The sequence below is a fragment of the Diceros bicornis genome, chromosome 22 (genome assembly GCF_020826845.1).
Source record: "Diceros bicornis minor isolate mBicDic1 chromosome 22, mDicBic1.mat.cur, whole genome shotgun sequence".
NCBI lineage: Eukaryota > Metazoa > Chordata > Mammalia > Perissodactyla > Rhinocerotidae > Diceros > Diceros bicornis.
In genome coordinates this window covers 41,613,837-41,641,672 of record NC_080761.1, presented here as the reverse complement: position 1 = coordinate 41,641,672, position 27,836 = coordinate 41,613,837, and the positions used below count along the sequence as shown (strand labels likewise).

The 27,836-nt window shown below is 44.1% G+C and overlaps 1 protein-coding gene across 1 annotated transcript; it reads right to left on the bottom strand.

Moving 5' to 3' along the window:
* ACER2 (alkaline ceramidase 2) lies at positions 1–27,523 on the bottom strand. The gene is made up of 6 exons (XM_058565875.1): positions 27,303–27,523; positions 18,901–19,015; positions 18,039–18,180; positions 11,101–11,238; positions 4,811–4,948; positions 1–1,525 (listed from the first exon to the last, which is right to left on the bottom strand). The coding sequence occupies exons 1-6, from the start codon at positions 27,408–27,410 to the stop codon at positions 1,342–1,344; spliced, it is 825 nt and encodes a 274-aa protein (XP_058421858.1). The 5' UTR covers positions 27,411–27,523; the 3' UTR covers positions 1–1,341.
* Positions 27,524–27,836: the final 313 nt, after the last annotated feature.

The window sequence follows — 27,836 nt, the reverse complement described above, 5'->3', positions numbered from 1 at the left end:
ATTCCTGTCCGCACAAGGACACATCCGTCCTGCCCTCTCTCACAATGGAACGTTGCAAAGCAGGAGACGCCTGAGTTAAAATGAGTATCCCTGAGTTCATTAGTTCCCACTTCACCTTCCAGACAGCTCTCCATTCAGCGCAACGAAAAGAAGATTAGTCGTGGCCAATATCACTTGAGGTGAGAAAAACTCAGAAGGCAACAGATTTGCCTGTAGCACCAACGACCCAAAGAGGCCAGTGTGAGGTGACTTCCAGGATGTGAGAACAGCGAGCAGTTAGATGCTCAGAGAAACCACAGGAAGCACCTCGCACTGTGACAGTATGGAGTGAGTTCCCATAGTAAATATTAGAGAAAGAAGAGGGGGGATTCTCAAGGATAATTCCAGAATAGGATAGCACACAGGAGGCTTCCAATGACGACAGGTTTCCAAAACTTCACGTGTGCTCCAAATTTTGCACCAGGACCCCCACCACGATTGTCACAAGCCCTTTGGCAATCTTGCAGAGGGCAAGCAGTAAGGAGCGGGGGTCTGCGTTTGGACCTCACATTGAAGCTATACAGACAAGAATACAGGCTACTGGGCTGGGGTGGGGGGCAAACAACATCCACATTTAAAAACTGTGCTCATCTTCAAGAGTGGCTTAAAGTGGAGTGTAGTTTTTGGCAGAGAAGGTTTTTCTCGTTAGCTTCACCCTCATCTGAAGTCAAGTCTCCATCTCTCAGCAGAGGTAGTAGTAAAAGGATTCACAAATGCACGTAAAACCTGGGTTATTGAGAACTGTGAGTGGAAAACTAGCTTCCTTAGCCACAAGCCCTGTGTGTGCTTCCATTGTTTGGTTTTGTTTTAGGATGATGGTATCCCCAAATGAAGATCTCTGGCATCTTCCACCAGACAGTCAGAGGGTCTTGTCTGTCGCAGGGTCTGTCTGTCAGCAGGAGAGTCCACACCGAGAGCGCGTGGGAATGGTGGGGTCTGGAGCAGGCAAACTCTCTCCAGGAAGCGAGGCACTGTGAGCACTGGGTCCCCCGAGGGACTGCTCTGCCATCGCCACAAGGACACAGCCCAACAAGTCACTGCATCTGCAAGGGATGCTGAGAAGGTACACCCAGTGCCTCTCAGCCCTCGATTCTCCATCTTTGGAAAAGGGGAAGACACTGGCTTCTCCCCACGCACAGTGGAGTCCTAACGGTCCACAGACACACTAGCTAGAGCCCAAGGAAACAGAATTTTAAAAAGACAGACCCCACCCTGAGTCTGCGAACCCCCTGGCTGTCTGCTGGTGAAGGAAGCCTGGTGCAGGAGGGAAAAGAAGCAGAGAAGCCGGCCCCCGCCTTGCCATCACGTGATCTTGATCGGTGATTTCTTGGCACACAGGAGGGACACGTAGGGGACGCCAATGAAGGCCCATTTCTCACTGGGCCAGAACTTGATGACGGGGCCTTGCTCAGGGATCTCAGATGCAGCATCAAAGTAGGCAAAGCACACGCATCCCAGGTAGGCGGCCAGGCAGATGAGGATGTGCCTGCAAGCGAGACAGAGGTGAGAACTTGGCCCCGGGCCCAGACGCACTACCTCGGCTCAGCCTGCTCCTCCCCTGGGCTAGCCCACCTTTCCCGGCTGTAAAGACAGTCCAGGGCCTCTTCTAATCACAAAGGGGCAAAGGCGACCAATAGTCCCTGAACAGCGGGAGAAAGACAAACCCTGAGTAAACTAAGCCTCGTGGAGAATGTTCTAAAATATTCCAGCTTGATAACAAGAACAAACTCGAAAATGCCTTTGGGGCTCGACCAAGAAGATTAATAAGGCCCAGGAACTTAAAACAGAGGTGCCAAGATAATGGAAATAATTGAGCACATCTGATTAGATCCCACCTTCTCACTTGAGTAATTGGCTGTAGATATTTGATGCCCTGCATTAGGAATCATTTTATACGGATTAAACTGCTTTTCAGTTTAGTAGGGGAACCCTTTTTTTTTAATTTATCTTTACTGTGCCTGTAAAAGGTTTTAAAATTAACCTTTATCAAGCAAGGGACCAATTAAAGGCACGTAATCTTGCTTCATACCTTATACTGAAACTTAATTCCAGACGAATTAAAGATTTAAAATACATTTTTAAAATACATTCAAAGAAAATATTTTTATAAACTTTGGTGGGAGAGGCCTTTCTTACAATGACACAAAGCTCAGAAACCCTAAAGGGAATAGCTGTGACAGCCGTTCTGTAATGCATGTAGAGAAAAAAACCCAAAACTCAAAAGGAAAAGACTGCCAGATGTGAGAACATGAAAGTTTAAAACTGGTGTGGCACAAAAATATCATTAACAAACTGAAGCCCAAATGGGAACTGGGGGTAATATTTGCACCATATGACAAAGAGTTAAAATGTCTATAGTACAAAGAAACCTAAAAAACTAATCATTGCATAGGATGTGGGGGATTTGCTGTAAAATAATCAGGGCGAGCATGGGTAGTGGGTGAGGTGGCATGAATGAGACTGGCCACATGTAGATAATCCTGCAGCTGGGTATTGCCTACCTGGGGGCTCGATGTATTATTCTCTGTACTTTTGAAAATGTTGCAAATTTGCACGATAAATGGCACGTAGTTATTCAACAGGAATGACTGTCTGCTATGCCAGGCACTAGGTGCTGGATATAAATTTTTAAAAATAGAAATACTCCACAGGGAAAACAGAAACGTAAAAGGCACATTTCAAAAGAGAAAATATATACAGCACATTTACATTTGAAAAAATGCCCAACCATACTAATTTTTTAAAAAGACGAGAAAATAACAAAATACAATTTTTTTCAATCAGGTTAACAAAGATTTAAAAGATTTCAATCCAGGTAATAATGTCTAGTATAGGTCAAAGTGTGGGTAAAAGGCCCTATCTTCTAGACTTTACTAAAAAGTATTAATTGATACAATCTCTCTGGATTTGGCCATATATATTACAATTTAACCTAAAGAAATATTCAGGCATGTGACAAATATAGCTGTTCATTACCAATTGTTTGCAAAAGTGAAAAATTAGAAATAACCTAAATATCTATTAACAGAGAGATTGGTAAATAAATTATAAAGCATTCATATTGTGAAGTATTAATTGGATACCAAAAAAATCACAAAAATAATATATATGCACTGGTAAGCAAAGCTGTCCAGGATCTAGCATTTGGTTTAAACAACAAAAAAAAGGACCAGTTGGCATCATGTATAGAATGGTGCTATTTTTGTTTTTAAAAAGTAGAATTAGAGAAATATATATATATATAAAATCTGGAAGGATATATGTTAGGCTGTTAACAATTGTTACCTATCTCTCTTTGGTGGATGGAATTATGAGAGCCTCCCTCTTTCTATATTTCTCTGTTGTTTAAATTTGCCATAAAAAATAAATATGTCATTTTATAACTGGGAGAAAAAGATGGTTCAACTTTGAAAAACAAAACAGAGTACACCAAATTGAAAAACAAATTAAGTTTGAGGCAAAATTATTACAGTCTAAGTTTTGAATTTTACTTAAATCACTAGTGTGACCAGGGACCTTGGATTGATAAAAATGTACTAAAGTATCTTGAAGGAGGTCATATTTATACAGGTGCATACATGCATCAAAACTTATCAGAGGATACACTTAAAATGTGTGCATTTTATTATCTGTAATTTATAACTCAGCAAATATAAAAGTGTGTCTAAATTCACCAGTGTGAGTCAAGGCTGACCCTAAGAAATTTCAGACAATGGATCCTGAGACTGGAATCCCCAATTTGTACTGTTTTACTTTGTTTTGTCTTTTGCAGACAGTTCTGGAAGTCCCCAGGCCTCAAACTGAGAGCAGACCGGGTCTCATGGTAGGTACATACAAGTTCATATGTTCAAGGGAATTCAGGCGAATTCCTTCAAACCGGAGAGTCTTAGCCATCTCCTGAGAGAAGCCCAGCTTCTCCTGAACCTGGATCTGACAAAGTTTCTCCCACTCTTTACCACGAGAACTCCTCCCTGGATGCTCTCAATTTACAAGGGACAGTCTAAAGCAGATTCTCTTGGCCCTTGTTATTGTTCACAACCAGGAGGCCTGGAGGACAGAGAGGGAAAGACGGCTCTGGTTTGGAGTGAAGCGGTTCCTAGGAGGAAAGCCGCTCGATTTCCTCCTCAGCTTTCCGAGTATAGGATTCTGCATGCTGTTTTGTAACCTGCTTTTTCTTTTCTTTTCTTTTTTAACCCTAATAGTGTATCCTGAGCATTCCAAAGTAGAGATGATCCAATTCCCTATTATCAGACTCCTGGGCTGGTTTTACATAACCAGATGGTGATCCTGAACCATTCACTTCACTTCTCTGGGCCTCTGTCTCCACCTGTCAAGTGAATGGGTGAGACTGTCCCTAGACGACCTGGGAGGCCCATGCCTTCACCTGGTCACTCAGACCCAAAAGCTGTGGCTCCTACTTGGGACTGTCCCTGATCCCAAATCCCATCTGTCCCAAGCCTCCCCGCCTCCCAGCACCCCAGAGATCCAGCTAGAACTCAGGTTACAGATTGAGTTTTCAAGCTCCTTTATGCTTTAATAATGGAGGTGGGGTAAGAGACCGCAGACTTGAAGCATAAACAATTAGGTCTTTTTGTTCTGGCTAAGCCTGCTCCCCGGGGCCAATTCTGCTTCTGACAATACTTTCAGTTGCTTCTGAAACGCCTGACAGTCTACGTGAGGAGGGAGGGGCCCTCAGGCTCTGCTGTCCCCTGTGCACCCTGCACAATGCAGACACCTGCCTCGAAGCCAACTCCCCATCAGCCGGGCTTACCACACGCAGTGCAGGTAGGGAAAGTGGAAGGACGACAACAGCTCACAGAAGGCTCGGTCGCTGATCCAGCAGAAGAGGGCGAGGGTCCACCAGAGGCCCGAGAAGAGGCCCAGCTTAAATACACGCACGTTGTCACACCTGCATGGGGATCCAGAGAGCAAGTGGCCGTCAGTCCTGGTTTCCGCCCACCTCACTGGTCACTTCTCTGGGTCCTCACATCCCCCAACCCCTTGGCGCTGGACTTCCTACCCAACATTCCGTCACTCCACACGCTCGTGGACGTAAATACCACATGTACACACATGACTCATGGAGCCACACTTCCCACCCGGGCCTCTCCCCTAACTGCAGACTCACACACCCAACTACATTCCCGACATGTCCCCCCGAGATCTAATATGGATCTCAGTGTAACAAGGCCATGATGAACTCCTAATCTTTCCCCCTGCCCAACATTTGTTGTTATCCCAGCCGTCTCAAGAAAAGGTCATTCCATGCGTTCAGAAGCTCAGGCCAAGAATCTTGGAGCCATTGTTCTCTTCTCACACACCCTACACCCAATCCAGCAGCTCTACCTTCAGAACATAACACAAATCTGACCTCTTCCCACCACCTCCTCCCAGGTCCAAGCCACTATCACGTCTTGCCTAATTACAGCATCACCTCCATCTACCCTTGCTCTCACAGTCAACTCTCAACAGTCTGCTCAAAAGCTTCCCACGACTTCCCCTTTTCCCAGAAGCCACAGTGCCCACAGTGGCCACAGGGCCCCTCATGTGCTGGCTTCTCCTATGTACTCTGCCCTTCGCTGCTTCTGTTCATCAAAGCCCCAGGGGATCCTTGCCATTCCTCAAATATCCCAGGCGTGGTCCTCCATGCCTTGGCATTTGCTTTTCCCGCTGCCTGGAATGCTGTTCCACATGGCTCACCATCTTCAATCTTTGCTCAAATGTCACTCAGTAAGCCCTTGACTGACCACTGTTTTTAACAATCACCAGTCTCCACCCCCTAAACAACCCTCCCTATCACCTTCTCCACTCCTCTAATTTTCTCTGTATCGATTATAACCCCTGCGACATCCTCTGCTTTACTTATATATTTGTGTACAGTCTGTCTCCCCATTGACATGGAAGCCGTTCGCTGCTGCATCTCCAGCCCCTGGAACAGTGCCGGTCACATGGAAGGCTCCCGATATTCACCAAACGAAAGAATGAGCTCTTACACACACTGGGACGAAATGTTTTTCTGAAACAAATCCTAACAGCCCAAAGGAAATTTCAATTGCCGTTTATTTCCTTGTTACCGAACTGCTCATACAGTGAGTGACTTCTATTCCTGGGAGGAGTGCCCAGAGGCAGCTGGCGGCTGAGGGGCTTTCTCTTTTCATGTGTGTGTGTGAGGAAGATCAGCCCTGAGCTAACATCCATGCTAATCCTCCTCTTTTTGCTGAGGAAGAGCGGCTCTGAGCTAACATCTATTGTGAGGGGCCTTCTAAACCCTCCCCCTGGGTCTCTATCCCTCAGTGGACTGCTCCTCAGTCAGTCAAGCTCTCTCTCAGGCCCCAGAGTCCAACATGACATCAGCTCCAGAGAAGGGGCCATCTTTACTTGTGTGTATTTGTGCGAACATATAAATGGGGTCCCAAGCCTGACTTGCTGGTACCTTTCCCAGCTGCTGGACAGAAACATCAGCAAAAGCATCAGTAAAAACAGGACGGGCAGCAGGTTCAGAAAGATCTGCTCAAAAAGCAACCCGAAACCCTCTTTTGTAGGAGGGCTACACATATCCCTTGAAAATTTTTTTGAAAGAATTAATAAAGGCCCATGACATACTTAGTGACTAGATTCCTACTTAGTGACTAGAACAAAGAGATTAACCATTTCCATTTTCCCCTGTCTCTTCAGCACACTCTCCTCTGAACAGCTGCCCCTCAGACCTGCTGTTCCCTCTCCCAGGCTGTGCCTCACTCTGGGCCCAGCCTGAGTGAGGCTCCACCTCTTCAGGTCTCAGCTTTAAGGGCACTTTCTCAAATAGACTTTCTCTGACAGCCCCCACCACCATCCAACGTAGTTTCCCCCATTATAGTCTCTCATGGCACCCTGTCATATTCCTTCATGACACTTGTCACAAGCTGAAATTCTGTAGTCATTTGTGTATTTTTTTAATGTCTAGTATCCAACTAGATCGTAAGACCAATGACAGTAGGAACTACATCTATTTTATTCACCCGTGTACATCCAACGCCCAGAACAGGCATTAAATAAATGCTTGCTGAATGAATAGATAAATAGGAAGTAAAGGACAATTGTAATTTGATTCTAGTGACCTGGGCAGAACATTTTTTTTTTATATTAAAAAAACAAAAAACAGTAACCTTATTGATTGGGCACCAAATCCTCAGAATCCACGGTAGGCACTGTAAAGGGCAAAATAGAGGGTTCTTGCCTTGCTATTTTAAAAGACGAAATGAAAACTGACAAAAACAAATATCAACAAATATATAGACAATTAGGCTGGCACAAGAGGTTCTATGTACACTCAATTTTATTAAACCGAGAAAGTCTGGCTTAAGGAACACAGCAGCACAGGGAGCCGGAGACGCAGTCACGTGTCGCATGGCAAGAAAGAGGCGGAAGGTCAGGCGATTGGTCACATGAGGGGCAGGTCAGGGCTGGGCTGACCCCTATGAAGCAGGCAGGGAAAGCACTGCAGAGTCAGGGTCTCGGGGCTGCCTGGTACTGTCCCTTCCTGTTTCTAGAGGGACAGGTCCTGCTAGACGCCGCTGACCAGGCGTACTTGCGCCTGTGGCTTGTCCAAACCTGGGCTCCATTAGGTTTTATTCCCACTTTCCAGGGCTTATCTCAAAATGTCAGTGTGAGGTTAAGTGGAAAAGGCAGGACAAAAGTCATATACACAGCAAGACCCTATTTTAGGATAGAAAAACCTGAAGGATATCTACCGTTTCTTCTTTTCTTGACCCTTTGTCACATTCTCAAAGTTTTTCTTAACAATAAACTCACTCCTAGAATCAGAAAAACAGTCCATTTTAAAATAGTTTAGATGTAGCTGAGTCACTCGGGATTGTGACAACATGACAAATTTCAGTAAATGTCAGGTCATGACCCCAAATCATAATAAAATTTTGTTTCCTCATGTCCGAGAGAAAGTTGGGAAAGGACAATGAAAATCTGAACAGACTAGAAACAAGCTCTCAGAATGAGGCTAATGAGAAACAGAAAGCTAAAACCAGGCCCTCCCCTATTTCCTCCGAGCAGAGGGAGGTGCAATGAGAAACATTTAGCTGAGACATTACAGATCATGGCTGATGACAAGCAGGGAAGATCCTGGAAGGAAATGCAAAGAGCGACGAGGGCTTCCTCTCGTCTGGGAATTTTATCAAAGCAGGCCACCAGCTGTCTTCTCTTTCCTTGCTGGGACTCGGGTGGGAATGGGGACAGCAGTGAACACAGGGACCTCCTCCCTGCCCACGTGGAGTCTACGTCGAGCAGAGGAGACAGATGTTGAACAAAGCAACAGCACAAATACTTTTTTAATTACAACTGGGATGGATACCATAAAGGAGAAATTTGGGGTGCTATGAGAGCATATAAATAGTTGAACCAAAATCTGAAGGATGAGGAGAAGTGAGCCAAGCAAAAGGGTCAGAAAGAAGGGACAGCATGAATGTGAACCTAGGGCCGGAAGGAGCGAGGCCCCCTTGGGGACGTGGAAGGTCAGAATGGCTGGAGGACAGAGGGTAAGGGGGAGCTTCGTGTGGGAGAGATCAGCAGGCAGGGGCCATGTTGAGGATTTCGAACATTATCTTAATTGCAATGTCGCCTAATAGAAAAATGACTGTGATCAGATGCGGTGTTCAGGGAAGGAAGAGGAAGCCAGGCTTCTGGCTCAAGCAAATGGGTAAATAGTGCTCCCATTTACTGCAGCTGGAAATATTAAGAGGCCAGACTGGAAAAGGCAGATCAGGAATCTGGTTGAATTCGAGACGCCTGTGACACGTGGAGTTGGAGAGGTCAGGTAGGCAGCTAGATACATATGGTGGACGTAGAAGGGAGGACGGGGTTGGAGACATAAATGTGAGAGTCATTCGTGTCTGTACAGTAATTGAAGCCATGGGAGTAGACAAGACCTTTTAGGGGGAAGTATAAAGGGAGAAAAGCTGAGAGGTGAGACTACCTCTTAAGGGATCCCTACATGCAAAGGTGTGTAGAAAAGAAAGAGCTTACACGAGAGACTGGAAAGGAGCTGCCGCAGAGTTAGGAGAAACCCAGGAGGGCTTGGTGTCATAGGAGGCACAGGAAAGAACATTTCAAGGAGAGATGAATTGTGCAAACAGCTGAGAGAACAACGCATAAGACTCAGGAAGACTGAAAAATAATCATTGGATGTATAACCAAGAGGGTTTGGGTATCAAAGTGGGGGCAGAAGCCAGACTGGAGTGGGGTGAAGAGTAAATAAGAGGTGAGGGGTGGAGACAACTTTTAAAGAAGTTTGGCTGTGACGTACAAGAGAGAGAACGGGTGGTGACTGGAGACTGACATGGATTGAGTCCAGCTGGGTGTTAGAGAAGATGGAAGAGACTCAAACGTTTTTATAGGCTAATGGGAAGGATCCTTTGGAGAGAGAGGGATGACACTGTAGACAATTTACAGGAGTCAAGTAGGTATAGGAGAATGGAGGGAATCATCACTAGGTAGAAAGACTGGCCCTCGATGGAAGGAGGGATGCTTCCCATCATGCTGCAATTTGTTAATGTGATGATGAAGACCAATTAGCTGTAGTGATGGCTAGCTTTTCAGGGGCAAAGATTTTAAATATGGAACATAAACTATTTCCTTTGTAACTACTTACAAAGATTAAAGTATTACAGGAAAATATATTTCCCTGCTTAAAGATCACAATTGTGACACAGAATTTATTTAAACTATACAATAATCTGCCCTAACCACTTATCTTCCCTCATTTGCTCTTGTTCAGGTATTAGGGATTAAAAATCTTTTTCCTTTCCTTAAGCTATTTTTTAACAAAATTATAGGCCAAAACATATTATTAGACTCAAGAGGTAAAATGAAACTAGATTGAGTGAATTCTCAAGAAACATAGTGAAGTCCAGAACATTCTCCTCACTTCAGGCCTATTATAAGCCAGCATCACTAGACTGACTGTTACGAATCCATTTCAGATGTCTTCCTCAGCAATTTAATTGTGTTTTCCAAAGAGCTTCAAGATCCGTTAGTGTTCTGAGATGGGTCTCTTACTTCCCCAGTCCTTGAAGGCTACTCAGAGAAGCCAACAAGACAAGATCCAGGAGCGTCCTTCTGCTGCTAGCCAGCAAGTTTAAATACCTCTTCAACCATCTTTGACTCTGCCTCGCAGTAGTGACAATCAAAGCAACCCCCACAGGCAAAGCAATGGAAAGAAATGTGTACATATATATCCCATTTCAAAACAAAGACTGAGAGGAAGCTAACTTAACACATTGCACAGAGCAACTCTCACCAAGGGGGATAAACACAAGACTTCAGGGAAGACACTCCACGTCCATAACAGTGAGAGAGTCATGAATCAAAATGTACTTCTAAAAGTGGGAGCAAAGAAAAAGAAGCATTTTCAAAGGGTATTAAAATAAGGGCAGCGGTTAGATGTATTTTAATTGGGGCTAGAAGACAGTTTTGTTCCACAAGAGCTAAACGAAAATGTTTCTGGATATCAACCTGAACTCTGAGTATACAACTTCCCAGAGGAAAATGCTTCTGCAAACAGCAAAGGCTTTACAAACTGATACATTGTAAATAAGAAACTCAGCCTCAGAGCAAGCAACACAGTCAACAGTATTATACCTGACGTCAACGTGGTGTTGCATATAGAAATTCATTTACTTTCCTTCAGTGTGTAAATGCAATAGCCTCTTTAGGACTCTTCCTTTCTCCTTATTCTTGTCATATGAACAAATCTATTTTCCTTTCTACAGAGTTAAGTATAGGCAGCTTGGTCTAGGCACTCACCAGGTCCTTGAGATGTTCCTGCTAAACTAGCTTTAACCCTTGGGATGCAGTGCATCCATTAAACAGCTGCTCCCCTCTTTCTGAAAATGAGAAGATTCACATTTGAAACCAAACCATCAAACCTGTTTCCAACCCAACAGTCAGAAACTAACCCTTCATGAATAGTAAAACTCCTCTTCCACACCAGAGGGCAGTACAAGAACCAGGAGCTGGTGGGTCCCCATCACAGGGATAGCCTAAAGGGCAGGCAGGAAGAAAGGCACCCACCTCTTGAGCTCTGCGATGAGCAGCGCAGTGCAAGGAACTCCCAGGGTCATCAGAGAGATGTTGTTGATGGCGGGCTTGACAAACGCCAGGCATGTTGTAACGGCAGACAGGACGCAGACCACCGCCTTGAACCTGCCCCTGAATTGGTGAAAGCAAACCAAATCTATTAGCAAAGCAGGTCTTGTTTGTTTGTTGAAACAAGTGCAGGGTCCAGGCACTACTAGGGGGAATGCAATCTGAAAAGAAATTCTGCACCAAGTATTGGGAGTCCAAAGACCTTTCACACTCACTGGCTCAGTAATTCCACTTCTAGGAATTTATCCTTAGGAAATAATCAGAGATTTTTCAAAATAGTTATCCATGAGAATGGTAAAAGTAGAATCAACCAAAGTCCTTGAGGGTGAGATATGAATAACTGTTTTCTTAGTGTTACTTTTCTATATTTTTTCAGATGTTCTACAGCAGGGCTTGGCAAACTTTTCCTATAAAGAGTGAAATAGTCAATACTTTAGGTTTTGCAAGTCATAGGGTCTCTGCCACAGCTATTCAACTCTGTCATTGTAGATAAGTAAGCAAATGGGCATGGCTGCGTGCCAATAAAACTTGATTTGCAAAACTGGCAGTGAACCCGTTTGGCCCACAGAACATAGTTTGCGAACCTCTGTTCTACAAAGAAAACATAGATGACTTTTATAAGAAAAACAGAAACTATTTACAAACCATAAAGCTTCCTAGGGTAAAAAAAGAAAAATGCCCGATATGGCTAGCACACAAAACTAGAAGTCTTAAGAAAAACTTCTAGTAGTGTCTACATTTATTGAGAGCCCACAGCCCAGTAGGCATTGGAATTCTGTGCTGACAAATTTTCAACACGACAAATCTTAGAAAAATAATTGATACCATCCGCACACCCTTCAATGGAGATGCTTTCAGTAGACAGAACCAGAAGTGGCGACGTGATCCTAGACACGCTCCTTCTTCTCTCCCTGAGGCTCCACTTCCTTACCTATAAAACGAAAAGGCTGGACCAGATGATCTCCAAGGCCTCATCCATGACTGCAATTTAGGAACACATGATTTTCCTGAAGTTTCTGTTATTCCTCATTAGCACAATTTACTTTGGCTGAAAGCCCTGGAACAGGTCATGGTTAGGAAACTAATCTGAATGAAATTCCATTATAAAGAAATCAAAGTGCATTGAAACCTTCAAAATACAAATTTATCTTTTAAAGAGGAAAACCATTTATCATCAAGGCACAGGAAATCATTGATCAAGCTGCCAACTTTCTGACTGGAATGAATAGGAATTGTAGCCCTGAACTTCCACCAGAGAAAAAATATACATATGGGAAAGAATCCAGGCAGCAAATCCTCAGGAGAATCATGTTTTTCTCCTGGCCTTGGCAGGCATCCTTCAGCTACTGGATAAAAGGCTGCCTACTCCAGCCTGAGGACAACAGCACACACACAGCTCCCCCACCCCTGTCATGTGCATGGCCCTTGGGGACCCCCAATAACTCTTTCACTGGGTTTGAGGTTCTGTGACACATGCCAAGGCACTGTGGCCTTCTTAGAGCAGATAAACACAATCAAAAACTTCCAAATTGCATCACTTCCCTGTATCCAATGGTTTAGGATTCAGACACAGGTTAGAGAGATCAACAGTGATCAAAAGCACAGGTGTTTCAGGGAGACCCATGTGTGTTCACATTCTGCCTCCATCACTTAGTAGCTGTGGAATCTTTGGCAAGTCACTAAACTCTCCCAGCTTTAAGTTTCCCACATGGAAATTAAGACACTCTGCCTCATGGTGTTCTCGCAAGCATTAAAGCACGTGACACGGTGCCTGGTACATGGTGTGTGCTAATAAAATCCACTGTTACTGTTGTCACTACCATCATTTGAGAATAAATGCTATTTTAAATAATATGATTACTGTTAACAATATCACACTCTCAGGGAGAATCTGACTGAGCAGGTGTTGCAATCACCAAAGACTGTAGAGGGCTGCCAGGAGTTCAAAGTCAGCAAGCTTGACGAGACACGCTTTCTTTAAGGAGAACATGGGCAGACACCTCCCCACCTTGAGTCCAGAGGGTGTGGAGGAATGTGCTTCGGGAAGGCGGCTTCTGCAACCAGCAAGAGTCAACAGAGGTCACGTAGCCAGCCCAGCCGACCCGAGCACCAGAGGCCCTGGGTACAAGAGAACTAGAAATATCCAGGAGCAAGGGGCCCCGACAGGGTGTTTTCTAAACAATGATGATGGGAAACCTCTACTGCAGTCTCTGGTCCTGTTTTCAACTTTCCAGCCCATTATGGGCTCAGACTGAAACACAAGGTCAGGGAACCCTCAGCACCCCTTCTTCCTGCATTCCCCAAATCAAAATCTAGCAACCCAATAATGTCACCACAATATTGAAATAGAACAGCTATGCTGTTATCATTAGCTACCCTTTAAAGCAGTGGTTTTCAACCCTCTCAGACCTTGTGCCCTTATTATATCAAACATTTGGTAATGCCCCATTTACTCTTCTGAAGTGAAAGAAAATTTATGGATGATAAAACCTCCCATCACTGCAACCACCAAGAGCATGTCCATAAACTTCCCAGATGTCCCATGAGTGATGGAAATGTCCCTGGTTAAGATCCACTGCTTCAAACTACCCTTTAGGGCTAACACATAACCTATTTAGAACAAGCCTCTGATATTCACAGGACTACAGCATTTGGTCCTGGACGGTCCACCCCTGTCCTTTTGTAAGTAAGGAATTGATAAGGCCCAGAGAGTCAGAGATGGTGGCCCCAAGTCATCCAGCCAGTGTGAGACCCGGACAGACAGACCCCAGCCTGCAACCCTGCTATTCAGGATTCAAAACTGGATTACGAAGTGAAGGCTGTCCCTGGATTTTATAGATGCAAAATCATAAAAATCACAGCAGGATAAATTCTTTAGGAAATGGATACAATTAGCCTATTAGTTCTTTGTTGTTATTTTTTTCTCAAAAAAAATGTCTAACAATTATTAATAACCATCAACAGCTCACTGCACGTCCTGACAATTCTTAGGACATTCTAGGCAAGATGAAAGAAAGCCCTTCTTTTTTAAAACCCACCAATTATTCCTACCTACTAATGAACTTTAATAATTTCCTGCTGTTCTAGACATTCTGGTCCTCAAAACACTTATCCATTTGGTCATTCATAATAACTGCTGGCACTCATTGAGTCCTTACTCTGTAGAGACACTGCACTAGATACTTAGATGATTTTCCCATATATTTTACCCTAGGAGCTAGATACTTGTATTATCTCCACTTTACAAGTGAGCAAAATGAGGTATCAGAGCTTTAAAAAAAGTAGATTGATGTTCAAATCCATATCCTTCTGATCCAGTCACTTAGCTACCTCTCTCTTCTCCAGAAATCTCACACTGGAACTACTCAATATGTTTTTAGAAATACTCCAGCAAAGTCCAGATCACAAAATAAAAAGAGAGAGAGAGAGAAACATTAACTATCTGGTAAATTCAGGTAGCTTAACCGCACAATCCCTAGTCTACACAAATCCTGGTTTTGACCAGAAATCTTTGGTCTAGCCTGCCACTTGCACTGCAGAGCTGCCACCTGTCCCCACGTCATGGGCGAGGAAGCCCACACAAAGGGGTTTGGTCTTCTGGAACTCTCCACCGCTGGAAAATTAAGACACACAAATAGAGGTGAAATCCTGATTTACAGGGAGCTACTTTTCCTATAACATGCACCTTTTCTTTCTTTGCTCATTAAAATCATCAATGCCCATTCTCTCCTTCAATTGTACACATATCTCAGAAATGCTGGGCAGAAATCTCCTCTACAGACCATTGGTAATAACGAACGCTACCTTAGAGCATTCACTATGTTCTTAGTACTCTATGAAGTGTTCTGCAGGATCATCTCACAAGAACCCTGAGGAGAACACTATTATTTACCTAATTTTACAGGTGACGAAATAGAAAGTTAAAGAGTCAAGACAAGTTATACAGTTTGTAAGCAGGGAAGCTAGGATTCAAACCCAGGTATTCTCCAAAGCCAGGGATAGAGACGTATGTGGTGCCTCCAAGGACTCTCCCCAAACCGAAGAGAGAGGGGTCACATCCTCCCCAAAGAAACAGTGCACGGCGCCGGCGATAGAATCGTCCCAAGTGGGCACAGACCTCTCTGCCTCACAATGTTTCCACCATTGAAGTCGGTAAGCTTTACTTACTACAGCCATTGACCCGTTTTCTTCTGTCCTGCTCATAACAACATTCCCTCTCTCCCACTTTCAAGACACGAGAAAAGAAAAAGGTTCTCTATTAGGAACACATTAAAAATTGTCACTTGGAATTTCCAGCCAGGCCTTCAGAGTGCCACAAACAAACACACAAAACTCTTATTCCCATTTCTTCAACTTCTCGCTCAGATCTCAGGACTTGAAAGACTCGATCTAAGAGCAAAGGGGTTCCTCAGCTCTCAACCTAACACACACCGTGCTCAGGGAAAGGATGGAGGTGACTGGTGGGCATCTTCTGAGACAAGAGGAAAAGCCAAAAGGTAAATGGTGTGTTTCTCAGGCAGAGTCAAAAAGTCCCTGCCTGCAAAGCCACCTCAGGACCCTGCCGTCCACCTCCTCCCCTCCCCCCACCTATTCCCCACCTCCCGAGGCTTTTGCATCATCCCCAGGCATCCCCCTGAAGCCAAATAAGGAAACAAGACAACAAGACTAGAAACCAGAGACAGCCTAAACCAACTCACTGCATTTTAAAGCATGCTTCCTCCACTGAGGAGGAGGCCTCAGCAAGATGGAGACCGGATTGCATCTAAGACCAGGAACATCCTCCTCTTCACTGCTACTTGTAAACAGCTGGCTTGCTCGCTCTCTCTCTCATTTTTTGATAAGTAAACTTCTTGAGGATATGTCTAGCTGCCTGATGATACTCAGAGATCATACTATTGAATTCAAATCCTGCTGCCCAGGATGAAGATTGCACAGCTAATCCAAGTAAAGTATGTTTTCTCCTACTTCATTTAAAAACGCATTTTTAATATTAAAAATTAACATGTGCTCTTTGTAAAAAAAAAAAACATTGTAAAGCAGTACAGATTAAAGGTAAAAGTGAAAGTTCTCTCTCCACCCCAATTCCTAAGAGTAGCCAACAGTAGCAGTTGCTCTCCTGGCCTTCCCAGGCATTTCTGTGCACACGCAAAGACATATACTCAAAAAGAGGCCAGTTCATTCTTTCTAAAATTAGGATATTACACACACGGTTCTGCAACGTGCTTTTTGCAGCCAGCTTGTTTCCCGGATGCTCCTCCACATCAGTCCACAGAGAACAGCCTTCATCTCTGATGGCTGCACAGCGCCTATCCCTCTTCAGGGTACCAGGAAAACTTAAATGAATTCTTTTATTTTCCTGGTATAGCTCTTCCCTGGGCACACACAGCTTGCTTAATTGAATCTATATTTTTAGACTATTGATCCATATATCTATTTTAGCAAAACACAGTGCCCTGCAGAGAAATATGTGGGTAATTCGTTGTGGGAGCATTTCTCATCTTTATGAGGTTGACTCTCTTCTGTTTCTTCAAATATTAACAACCTTATACAGCTGCTGAGAAAGGCTTTCCCAGGGGCCAGCCCAGTGGCATAGCAGTTAAGCTCATGCACTCCAATTCGGAGGCCCAGGGTTTGCCAGTTCGGATCCCGGGTGTGGACCTACGCACCGCTCATCAAGCCATGCTGTGGCAGCGTCCCACATAGAGCAACTAGAAAGGTGTACAACTATGACATACAAGTATCTACTGGGGCTTTGGGAGGAAAAAGGGAAAAAAAAAGAAAAGGAGGAAGATTGGCAACAGATGTTAGTTCAGGGCCAATCTTCCTCACAAAAAGAAAGGCTTTCCCTGACCAAGCTCTAAATCAGCCCCCCAAGTCACCACTGTCCCCTTACCAGCTCCATTTTTCATCATAGCACTTTATCACACCATAACATTATACTATTTATGTGTGTGTGTGTTTGTTGATTCCTAATCTCCCCACCTTCAGTGTAAGCTCGTCAAGGACAGAGACTCTGCTGCTTTGTTTGCTGTCATATCTCAGTGCCTAGAAGAATGCATAGTAGACAGTAAGTGTTCCAAAAATATTTACTAGATGAATAACCACATAAGCATAACACAATGGATATTAAAACGCATCCCTTCCTGAAATTCTGGGTTTCCAGCTTGGAGATATGTGTGTGGGTATGTGCGTGCATGTGTGTGTGGGTGTAGATCTCATCAGAGGCATAAACAATACAATTGGAAAACTACAGTAACTATAGCTCTAAGAACCAATTCTTCAGCGTGGATTCCACTGTAAACATATAAAACTGGTGGAGCAGGATTAAACTCAAGGAAATGTTCCAGCAGGAAATCAAAGGTCTTTGGACTACTATTCAGTAATTTCTCCCCCACTGAAGATCTTTCCACTTTCGCTCATATCAAATAAGGGAGACATTTGATTTTTTGTCCCTAATGTCAGATAAATTCTTCCTCAAGCATATTAAAATTCTCTCTTTTTTTTTTGCTGAGGAAGATTCACCCGGAGCTAATATCTGTGCCAATCTTCCTCTATTTTGTATGTGAGACACTGCCACAGCATGGCTGACAAGTAGCATGGGTCCACACCCGAAATCCGAACCCATGAACCTGTGCTGCCAAAGCGGAGCGCACGAAACTTAATCACTGAGCCTCCGGGCCAGCCCCTAAAATTCTCTTTTATCTGTCAGTTAATTTACTGTCAGACCATAAACAATCAGTGGATATTAAACAAGTATATGATAAGGCTGGACTCAATCATGGGCTATTTTTCTTGATATATACATCCTTATACTGGATATTGCACCTAGCAGTAAACACAAAAAATACTTAGCACAAGCTTACCTGTCATTCCGAAAGATCTTTGGTAGATACCTTCTGGGGAACCACATGGCCAGAGCACACATCAGAACCCAAAGGATGGCAAGTTCATCAAGCATCTGACCCAGGAAACTAAGGGTTGCATGGAAGTAGACAGATCCAATTCCTAAAACCAATTACAACCAATAAAAAAGGTCACCATAGAAGAACAGGCTCACAAATTCAACACCCTACTTAAGGACAGCCCTTTCACCAATCGCAATCACAGATCGCTCTCTCTCTCTGAAAAACGAAACTGAAGGAAGAAATTCATATCAACTAGCCATGCAGACTTCAAGTCTAGAAAGAGGATATCAAGTAGGGCCCAAATATCAGCACATCAGAACTTTATAATTCCACAGTTAAACACACTCTGTCTTCACCCACTAGAGCCTCATGGGAACAGCAGTAACGTTCTCTCACTGGTAAGAATTCTAAATCTGCTTACGGGAGGAAATGGAAATTACACAAGTATTTCCCAGAATGTTGAAGGATCAAACATCTAGAATTGTTTTTTTAATTTTGTCCATTAGAAACCACAGTCTCATCAGAGTTCAATTGTTCACATGACTTTCTTCAGAAGTTCTCAGAAAATTGCACTGGCAGAACACCAACAGCTATTACATAAATAAACTCTCAAACCCAACTTAGTGATAATTACAGCCAACTTTGTTATCAAGCCTGTATTCAAAAGAGTCCTTCTTTTGGCGTCAAGCAAGCAAAACAAAAGTTTGCTACGACGTCAGAGCAACTTTGGTTTACAAAACACAGTGTTCAAAGAGAACAGAAAGTGTGCGGGATTCCATTTCCTCTCTTGCCGTCTATGCTGGCAAATGAACCCACTTACCTACTACAACTAAAAGAGTCCATATTAAGTAGATGCCACTGTTGAAGCATGTCGCATACTGGCGAAACAAGCACATGCAGATGGGCGGTAAAACGAAAAACAAGACGTTGCTGATCTGGGGGGAGAGTGTAAAACGAAAAGATAAATACTAAGTAAAAGGGTACAAAAATAAAGCAGCTTGTTCTAAGTATGTCCTTTGCAAACCGGGATGACTGTGGCCATACATCTTTGTTTAGGCTCTTACGCTTTTTTTTTAACCGCAGATACACAACCAGCAAAATTGAAAACTTCTTTAATGACCATTTAGGGCCCCCTCTCGCTTCTTTAAAACACTGCAATCTATGAAAGCCGCCCAAGCTCCTCCTTTGATTCAAAGAGTCAATGACTTATTCTTTTTCTGCACAGATTATGAAGCATTCTAATTTACTTGCACATACATTTTTAAAAATAAGGCCTGCACTAAATAATGGTAAAAATAAAGCTTAACGAAGAGGTGAGAAGGACTACACATGTTCCAGCCCCAGTCATTTTCCACCCCCAAGGCCAGCCTCTTCTCTTGGACCCACGTGAAGGCAGGATTCTTCCTAGTTTCTCCTCGAGTCTCCCTTTGTCAGCTGTCACCCTAATCAAAACCTACTTTTCCATAAAGATCGAATTTGTAAGTTCCTACTCAGCTTTAAATGATATTTTATCTTTCAGACTTTATCGTGGATTTAAGCCTCTCTGTTATCTCTCCTGGGGGCATTTGGGTTTTTTTTAAATAATATATCTTATCCAATGTACTATATTCAAAATATTGTCTTTTCAACATGTAATCGCTATTTAAATATCATTAATGAGATATTTACATTCTTCTGTTCACACCAAGGCTTTGAAGTTCAGTATGAATTTCACACTGCCAGCATATCTCCTTCTGGACCAGCCATTTTTCACGCGTTCAGTTGCCACATGTGACTAGTGACTACCTTACTGGACAGCATAACTCCAGAACCTCATCTCTAATCTTTTTTTAATTTATTTTTTGTATGTCTTTTGTTTTGTTTTGTTTTTTTAGGGGATCATAGCCAGTTCCTTTCTTTTTTTCTAAGACTTTTTTAATTGAGGTAAAATTCATGTAACATAAAATTAACCATTTTAGAGTATACAATTCAGTGGCATTTAATATATTCATAATGTGCAACCATCACCTCTATCTAGTTCCAAAATGTTTTCATCACCCCAAAAAGAAACTCTATACACATTAAGCAGGCATTTCCCATTCCCCCTCCCCCTCAGCCCCTAGTTACCACTAATCTGCTTTCTGTCTCTATGAATTTATCTATTCTGGATATTTCATAAAAGTGGAATTATACAATATATGACCTTTTGTGTCTGGCTTCTTTCACTTAGCATAATGTTTTTGAGGTTCATCCATGTTGTAGCATGTATCAGTACTTCCTTTCTATGGCTGAATAATATTCCATTGTATGGACCCCACATTTGTTTATCCATTCATCCATTAACAGACTGCTGTGAATAGTGCTGTTATGAACATTCATGTACAAGTTTTTGGGTACTTGTTTTCTTCTGGGTATATCCCCAAATTGGCATTCCTGGATGATATGGTAATTCTACGTTTAACTTATTAAGAAACCACCGAATTGTTCTCCACAGTGGCTGAACCACTTTACATTCCTACCAGAAATGTACAAAAGTTCTAGTTTTTCCATATCCTTGCCAACATTTATTTTCTGGTTGTTTGTTTTTGTTTTTGTTTTTAATTAAGGCCATCCTAGAAGATATGAAGTGGTAAGGACATTCAGCTTTTAAGTTTCATCTCTAATTGTGGAGGGAGGGGCTCCTCGTGAAGGACTGTGCACGCGGAGGGAGTGTGCAGAGTGTGAAGACAACAGCTAAATCTAAAGGAGCAACACCATCGGGAATGGAGTGGAGGAATCCACGGAAAAGACTAAAACAAACCATTCAGAGAAAGGCAGATGGGGCAGATGAAGTCTGGAAAGCCAAGGGCATGGAAGCTATCAAAAGAAAAAGATTGGTCACTCATGTTGGACAATACAGCAGAGGCCACAAAGGAACCGTGAGGATGGGTACCTGAACTGAACTGAAGGAGCCAGGATAGAAAGGCTTTTCCAGATCTGGGGAATCACACTGGTGTACAACTAAACCAAAGGCATCAGCGAACCCCAGAACTTGAGGCATAGCCCAGGCAAGGACTGGCAACTGCAGTGGCCAACGCATACCTCTGTCGCCATCTGGGAACAAGAGGGGTTAGGAGTGACACAGTTTTAGAAAGGGGAGAAAGCTCGGGTAGGAGGGAAATAAAACGAGTAAAGAGAAGAGAACAAGATCCTTTGTCAGGGGCAGGATGGGAGCAGGGCTGCTGCCTTGATTTCAGTCGAAGACTGAAATCCCTAGTGGGGCTGGGTCATTCTAGAGAAAGGGGTACCTTTTTCTAGTTGACACGCTCTTTTCTCTTTCCCACATAGGAACCCTATGAGCTTCTGGTGACCCTGGGTGAGAGGATGGATAAATGGTCTCAGATGTCCCAGGTGGTACACAGTCTCCAGTCCTGGAAATATGGCCGACCCTCATTTACTAAGCAGCAGCAGATGAGAAGGAATTAGGACAGGGTCTGCGTACTGTATAAGCAGTAGGCTGTTGTTCATTGTTACTATCACAGCACGTAACTTTCCACGGAATGATTTAAAGAATTAGAGATCTTCAAGAGTTAAGATGAGAGATCTTAAAGACCATCCCTTGTTTTACAAGGGGATATAATTGAGGGCCCAGAAAGGCTCCCAGGCTAGCCAGTGTCAGAAAAGCAACCACCCACGGGGCTGGGGCCCACAACCTTTTGCTGTCCTGTGCTCTTTCCACTGCCCCAAGCGGATCTTCACCTTCAACCCACCCAACCACATTCTGATCTCCTTGGCTTAACTCCTCAACTGGTATCCAAAAATTTCGGAATTGCATCACACACATGACCTGTTACATGAGGTAAACATGGCTCTCCTTTGTTAAACATAGCAGTAGAAGGAAGAAAAGGAGGTAAAGGGGGAGAAGAAGGAGAAAAATGGAATTGTTATACCACAGGTACCTTAAAACCTGCTCTTTCTCCTTTCATATTACATGAATGTCTTCTTGTAAAAGAAATGAATACATTACACAGCTAAAGTATTCTTTCTACCCTCCTCCCTAGAGATAACCATTTTTCTCAGATTCAGAGTCTTCAAGTCATTTTCTTTGCATTTACACGAATACATATAGATCACATAGTGTAATATTATCATTTTGCAACTTCCTTTTCTCATTCAACAACATGCCTTGCAAACCTTTTCATTTCCATTCATACAGATTTACCTCACCTGTTGTAAGTGCTGCACAGGGCAGCAGTTTAGCCATTCCCCAGTGGAAGGAGCACCACTTTACAGCCCCACCTACAATGTTGGGGAATAGAACATATTTTGCTGTTTACCCCAGTATCTCTCTATTGCCTCAAGTCCTGTCAATCTCCCTTGCTTTAGCCAAGTGCAACTATCTACTGCCAAGCTGTCCCCCAAATGGCTCTATCCATTTATGCTACCACAATGTACACATTCATCACTTTTAAACGTATTTACACACTATGCACAAAAGCACGAAGCCATTTATTACACCTGCAGTCAAATTATGATACTTCAAACTTTTGTTTTTTTAATGCACGTATTAGGGAGTTCAATTTAGAAGCATCATGTTAACATATGCTCCCAAATAACGTGGAAATCACATTCTTGCTTCTGCATAGCCCATCTACCAATGTCCTGCTGGCCTCCCCAAGGCCTTTTAAAGACATCAATCCATGAAAAGGAAAAGACCAAATTAGAGGGAGACTCTCTCTAAGACAAAAAGAGGAAGGAACTCCAAAAGAAAGACGGAAAAGCAAACAAGCCATGGTTACGAGACGGATTCAATGGCTCCATCGCCACAGAGAAATAAAACTGCCCCTCAAAATTGTGTGGGTCACTCAAGTTGAATAGTTCAGCCAACGGGTATTTTTTAAAGCCTATTGTTGGATTATTCTTTGGAGAATTGGTGTGTTCAATGCCTGCAGAACAGATTTGCTTTTAATTGAAAGGAAACCACAATTTAAAAACGTATTAATTATATCCTTAGAAAGTTCCTCATTCTATGAATTCCTACATAACATTTGTGCCAAAATAATCTCATGAACAGACTGCAATCTCATCCTGGTGCATGTGAATGTGCACTTTCCCAGACAGAGGGTAAATACTAACAAAACAACGGGCTGTATGTTTTTCTGAACAGTAGGTTGATAAACAGCTAAAGGGCATTCCCCTGTTGAGTAGTTAACTGTGTATCTTCACTGCATGTAGATTCCTAACTGTCCATTCCATTGTTCCTCCTGCCTCTGGGATGACCTACTGTTCTGGTTTCCCCGAGACTAAGGAGAGTTTCCAGGGCGTGGGACTTTCAGTTTTAAAACCGGGAAAGTCCCAGGCAAACCAGAACAAGTTGGTCACGCTACTTAGAGGCCTTCTCGCAAAATACCCCCACCCTACTTCCCACAGTACACCAACCTCATTTGGAGTACTAATGACACCTTGATGACTGTGCACATGTCTGTTATGGCCTTCACTACCCAGATGGCTGTTTGCAGGTCTGGTTTCTGTGTCAGGCACACAGTGGTTGCCCAGGAAATGGATGGATGGATGGATGGATGGATGGATGGATGGATGGATGGATAGATAGATAATTCTGCCCTACAGATAGTGGGATATGGGCTTTGGCATATAAAGAGAACCCTATTTTCCTTATCTTGATGATGGGAGAAGAGCTGATTGGGGAAGATGACAGATCATGAGATGATTTTATGCATATATTTTGCTTCAAGACTTCTTTTTTCAGCACCAGTTGACTTCCTTCTGTCCCCAAGTCACTGCCCAGCAACAGAGTTCCCAAAGGCGAAGCCCAGTGGTTAAAGGCAGACCCCACTTTTCTCCAAAGCAGCTAAATCTGGAGTCTTTCTCTTTTGTGTGACTGGGGCCTTACAACGTAAAATGTAAAAAGGAACTCAAGTCAATAAAACTTGTATATAGAAGCAAAAGTACAAAATGTGCACAAGCAAAAGGCTGTGAAGGGCATGATGTGTTCTTGGAAGAGATGTTTGGGCTTGGCTGAAGCAAAGGATGATGACAAGATTTGAGGCAATAGAGATTTGCCTGGCCCAAAAGCAAAATGCTTTGTATACCCAAACATTGTCGGTGGGAGCTTAAACCAGGGTACTCTCCGTGGTGGGCCACTTAGTAATTATCAGCCTTAAAGTGAATATCCTCCCGACACAGCAATTTCCAATCTAGGGGATGTATTTGCAAAAGTACATCCAGATGCATATATGAGGATATGCATTGCATCACTGTTCAGAAACCAAAATGAAAACAATAAAACAAACAGAAACTGCCCTAAATGTCCATCAATAAGGGATTAACTAGTTAAATACATTATGGTCAATCCATTAAATGGAATACTGTATAGACATTGTAAAGAGGAAGATAACTCCATATGAGCCAATATGGGACCATCTCCAAGATATATTATGTGAAAAAACCAAAGCGCAGAAGAGTTTGTGTAGTACGATCTCAATTGGGTTGAAAAAAACCTTAGACTGTGGTATGTGTGTGTATATACTATACATACATATTTTATATGCTCACACAAATACATGTGCTTTTTACATGCCTCGAAAATGTCTGAAAAGATAAAGAAATGGTGTTTTTCACTTTGTAACTTGCATACTCTGAATTTTTTTTACCATGATCATGTTATTACTTTTATAATAAACAACAATAACAAAAAAACTACTTTAAACAAACTTTTTCTCATATCAAACATCATGATTAGCCTAGAGATCAAATGGTCCCAATGCAGGAGTTTTAAGTTAAAGAAAGACAGAATAACAAACCTCTGTACTATGCCCAAATTAATCAACCTAAGGTAGCTAGAGCAGCACTTGCATCTTCAAGAGTATTATCTTAGTAGAGTCAAATGGACCAAGTTCTAAATAGCTCTGTGATTTTCTAGACCTCCGCAGGTTGCATAATCTACATAGGCCCCAGTTTCCTCCTTTATCAAATGGATATAATAAACAGCACTCACTGCCTAGGGTACCAAGCAGAGCTTCAACATACAGCAAACAATTAATAGTAGCCAGGAACAACTGAAGTTTTAGTAGTGATGTGCTACCCCCAAGACCCATTAAGAAGGTTCTAGATCCCTCTGCCAGTCTTCTCCTGATTCTACATCTTCAATTCCTTAAACTTTTCCTCAAAATTAGTCATGACTATTATTTTTTATAAAATGGATAATTAGACCCGCTGCCTTCCTATGAGGATTTAATGAGATGTTTATCACCAAGTCATAGGCCACTGTCTTCCCCAATACAGGGGTAAGATAAGCACAGATTTGTCCTGTGATAAGGATCCGATGATAACTAGGGCGTGAGAACAGAGAGGAGGAAATGGTTTTTGCTAAACCCCTTGGACCCATCCAACAAAGTCTGGTGACCAACTACTTCTCTGAGATCCTTAAGCTCTCTGCTTTGCTAAAAGCAAATTTTGTGGTTTACGTGTATTCCAAAGAATAAGGTTTGTCAGGTGGGCCAGCCGGGCTAATCAGCCACAGACAGTCCAGCTGAAGATCAACAGTTCATTTCTAGAAAAGACTTTGGCACTCACTATATAACAGCTCCAATAGGACGAGATTAAAAAAGTAAAGACAGAATAGACTCCCCCTCATCCAGCACTCTGGGGCTTTTCCAGGTAGGCTCAGAGCAGCTATACACTAACTTTTTTGGCCAAACAACCAAGCCTGACTCTCTGCTGGCCTCAGACTCCACAAATAATTACCTCGCTGGGTGTGTGGGAACCCGGCCCCAGCCTGTCATTTCTTCTTTAACTCTGGTGAAATTCTTAGTACTTCTCCACTTACAAATGGAGATACTGAGTTACGGCTGTTGTAAGTACCCCACCCTGCTGCAGCCCATCCTCAGTGGGCACTGTCTACACCTGATGGTATACTCTGAAAGAGGTTGTACAATAGGTGTGGTGCGGCCACCTCCACTAACTGCACCTTTCACAGTATTTACAGACAGCAGAGGGCCAGGTTTTCTTAAGGAACCAAACTGGTCATAAAAAGAAGCAGGAGTGTTTGTGTGGAGGGCAGCCATGGATTTCAGCACTGAGGGGAGGGAGAGTGCAGACTTCTGGACCGTGGCGCCAGCCATGCCAGAAATGTGAGCTTGACGCTCACTTCTCAAGAGCTCAGATTCCTCATCAATGAACTGAAGGACTGAGAACAGCTCATGGAGATCCCTCCAGGCAATAAGCACCCAACTCTCGCCAAGGACTTCTCTCCAGCAAATCTAAGGGGAAAATCCTAAAGAACAACCTCAAATTCACAATGACTCTCAAATCAGGAGTTCCTGTTTTCCATGTTAGGGCAGTGAAAAGATAAGACACAGAAATGACCATGCAAACTCTCACATTTGGTACCAGAATCCTGAGCCATGGGCACAATGGAAAGAAGAGGCATTTCCTTCCCAGTTGTAAGCTTTCCTTCCCACAAAGACTAAAAGCCCACAGGATTCTGCAGTGGGGAAGTTTCCACTTGCCCATATCTAGGGACCTAGGCAAGTTCAGAAAACATGCCCACAATCACTCCCAAATTTCCCTTTCATTCCCAGGCTTAATAACTGGAAAGCGCACAGGCCTGGGGGAGTTGAAGTTGGGGCTGGTGTGAGACAGTACTAAAGGCAAAGAAATAAGAACTAGTAGTAGTTAACTTGATTCTGGCCAAAAGTAACTCGACCTGTTATTAGTGTAGTCTCATGGGGTGGGGCAAGTCAACTTGGTCCGGCTGGGCCCTGCCCATGAAACCTGCCGGTGGGCGGGGGTGGGGGGGTCTCCCCCTTTCCCAGGACTCCTAGAAAGGTATTCAGGGCAAAAACGCACAATGCGACCCAAGTGCGTCACGCCCCGGAGATCCTAGGGGAGGAAGGGGGTTGTCCCGGCGGGTTCACCGCCCCCAACTGACCCAAACTGGGAGAATGGCTGACACGGACCATTGGCTTCGGGACGGGTGGGGACCGAAAAAGACAATAGAGCCATCAGAAGGAAATGACAAGAGCAGCAGGATGAGCCCAGATGTCGGGAACGGGGACAGGAGAGGAGGACAGACGGAGAACTGGAAGGAGCGCGCAGGAGAGAGGACGTGGGTCGACCCTGGCCCTGGAGAGAGAATGCCCCAGATACACGCAGAGACCCACGTCCAGGTCCCAGGCGCGGCGGCGCTTGGGGACAGCCTCCTCCCGCCAGCCCGCCTGCCATCCCCACTCCCGCGCCCCGCACCGTGTTGTAGAACTCGGCGATGGCAGGCACGATGGTGTAGTTGTCCTCGCACCAGTCCACCTCCGAGCTGCCAGCCCGCAGCTGGTCCCACCAGTGCGGGGAGCTCATGGCCGCTCTGGGGCATTGGAGCAGCCGCTCCTGCAACCGAGAAGAGCCCAGAACTGCTGCTGCAAGGCAAGTGCGGCGGCGGCGGCTTTATGCAGCACCGGGCAGCCGCCGGATGTGGCGCCTCGGCCGCCGGCCTCCCAGCTCTCAGCTCCGCCTGTTGGACGTGACTCGCTCGCAGACCCCTCCCCCGGCCCCGCCCCCTGGGTAGCCTGCGGGCAGCGAGCCGGCCACGCCCACCCCGGGGGCGTGAGGGGGCGGGGGGAGGCAGGGGCAGGCTCAGGACGCCGGTAGACGCCGCTGCTCCCAGCAGGTGACAAAGGCCTTGACGGTCCTGCCCAGGTCTGCCCACGCCCACCTCCCAGCTCAGACTCGCAGGCACTCCCCCATCCCCCGGTGTGCAAAAAGCGCCAGAGCACGCCCTGGCAA

Bases quoted from the DNA above. Each gene is read 5' to 3' on its own strand.
- ACER2 (XM_058565875.1), bottom strand. From the start codon at position 27,410: ATGAGCTCCCCGCACTGGTGGGACCAGCTGCGGGCTGGCAGCTCGGAG. The intron at 4,949-11,100 runs GTGGGTGCCTTT...ATCCCCATGCAG, and splicing joins CTCATCGCAGAGCTCAAGAG to GTGTGACAACGTGCGTGTAT. The intron at 1,526-4,810 runs GTAAGCCCGGCT...TCTCGCTTGCAG, and splicing joins CCCTACCTGCACTGCGTGTG to GCACATCCTCATCTGCCTGG.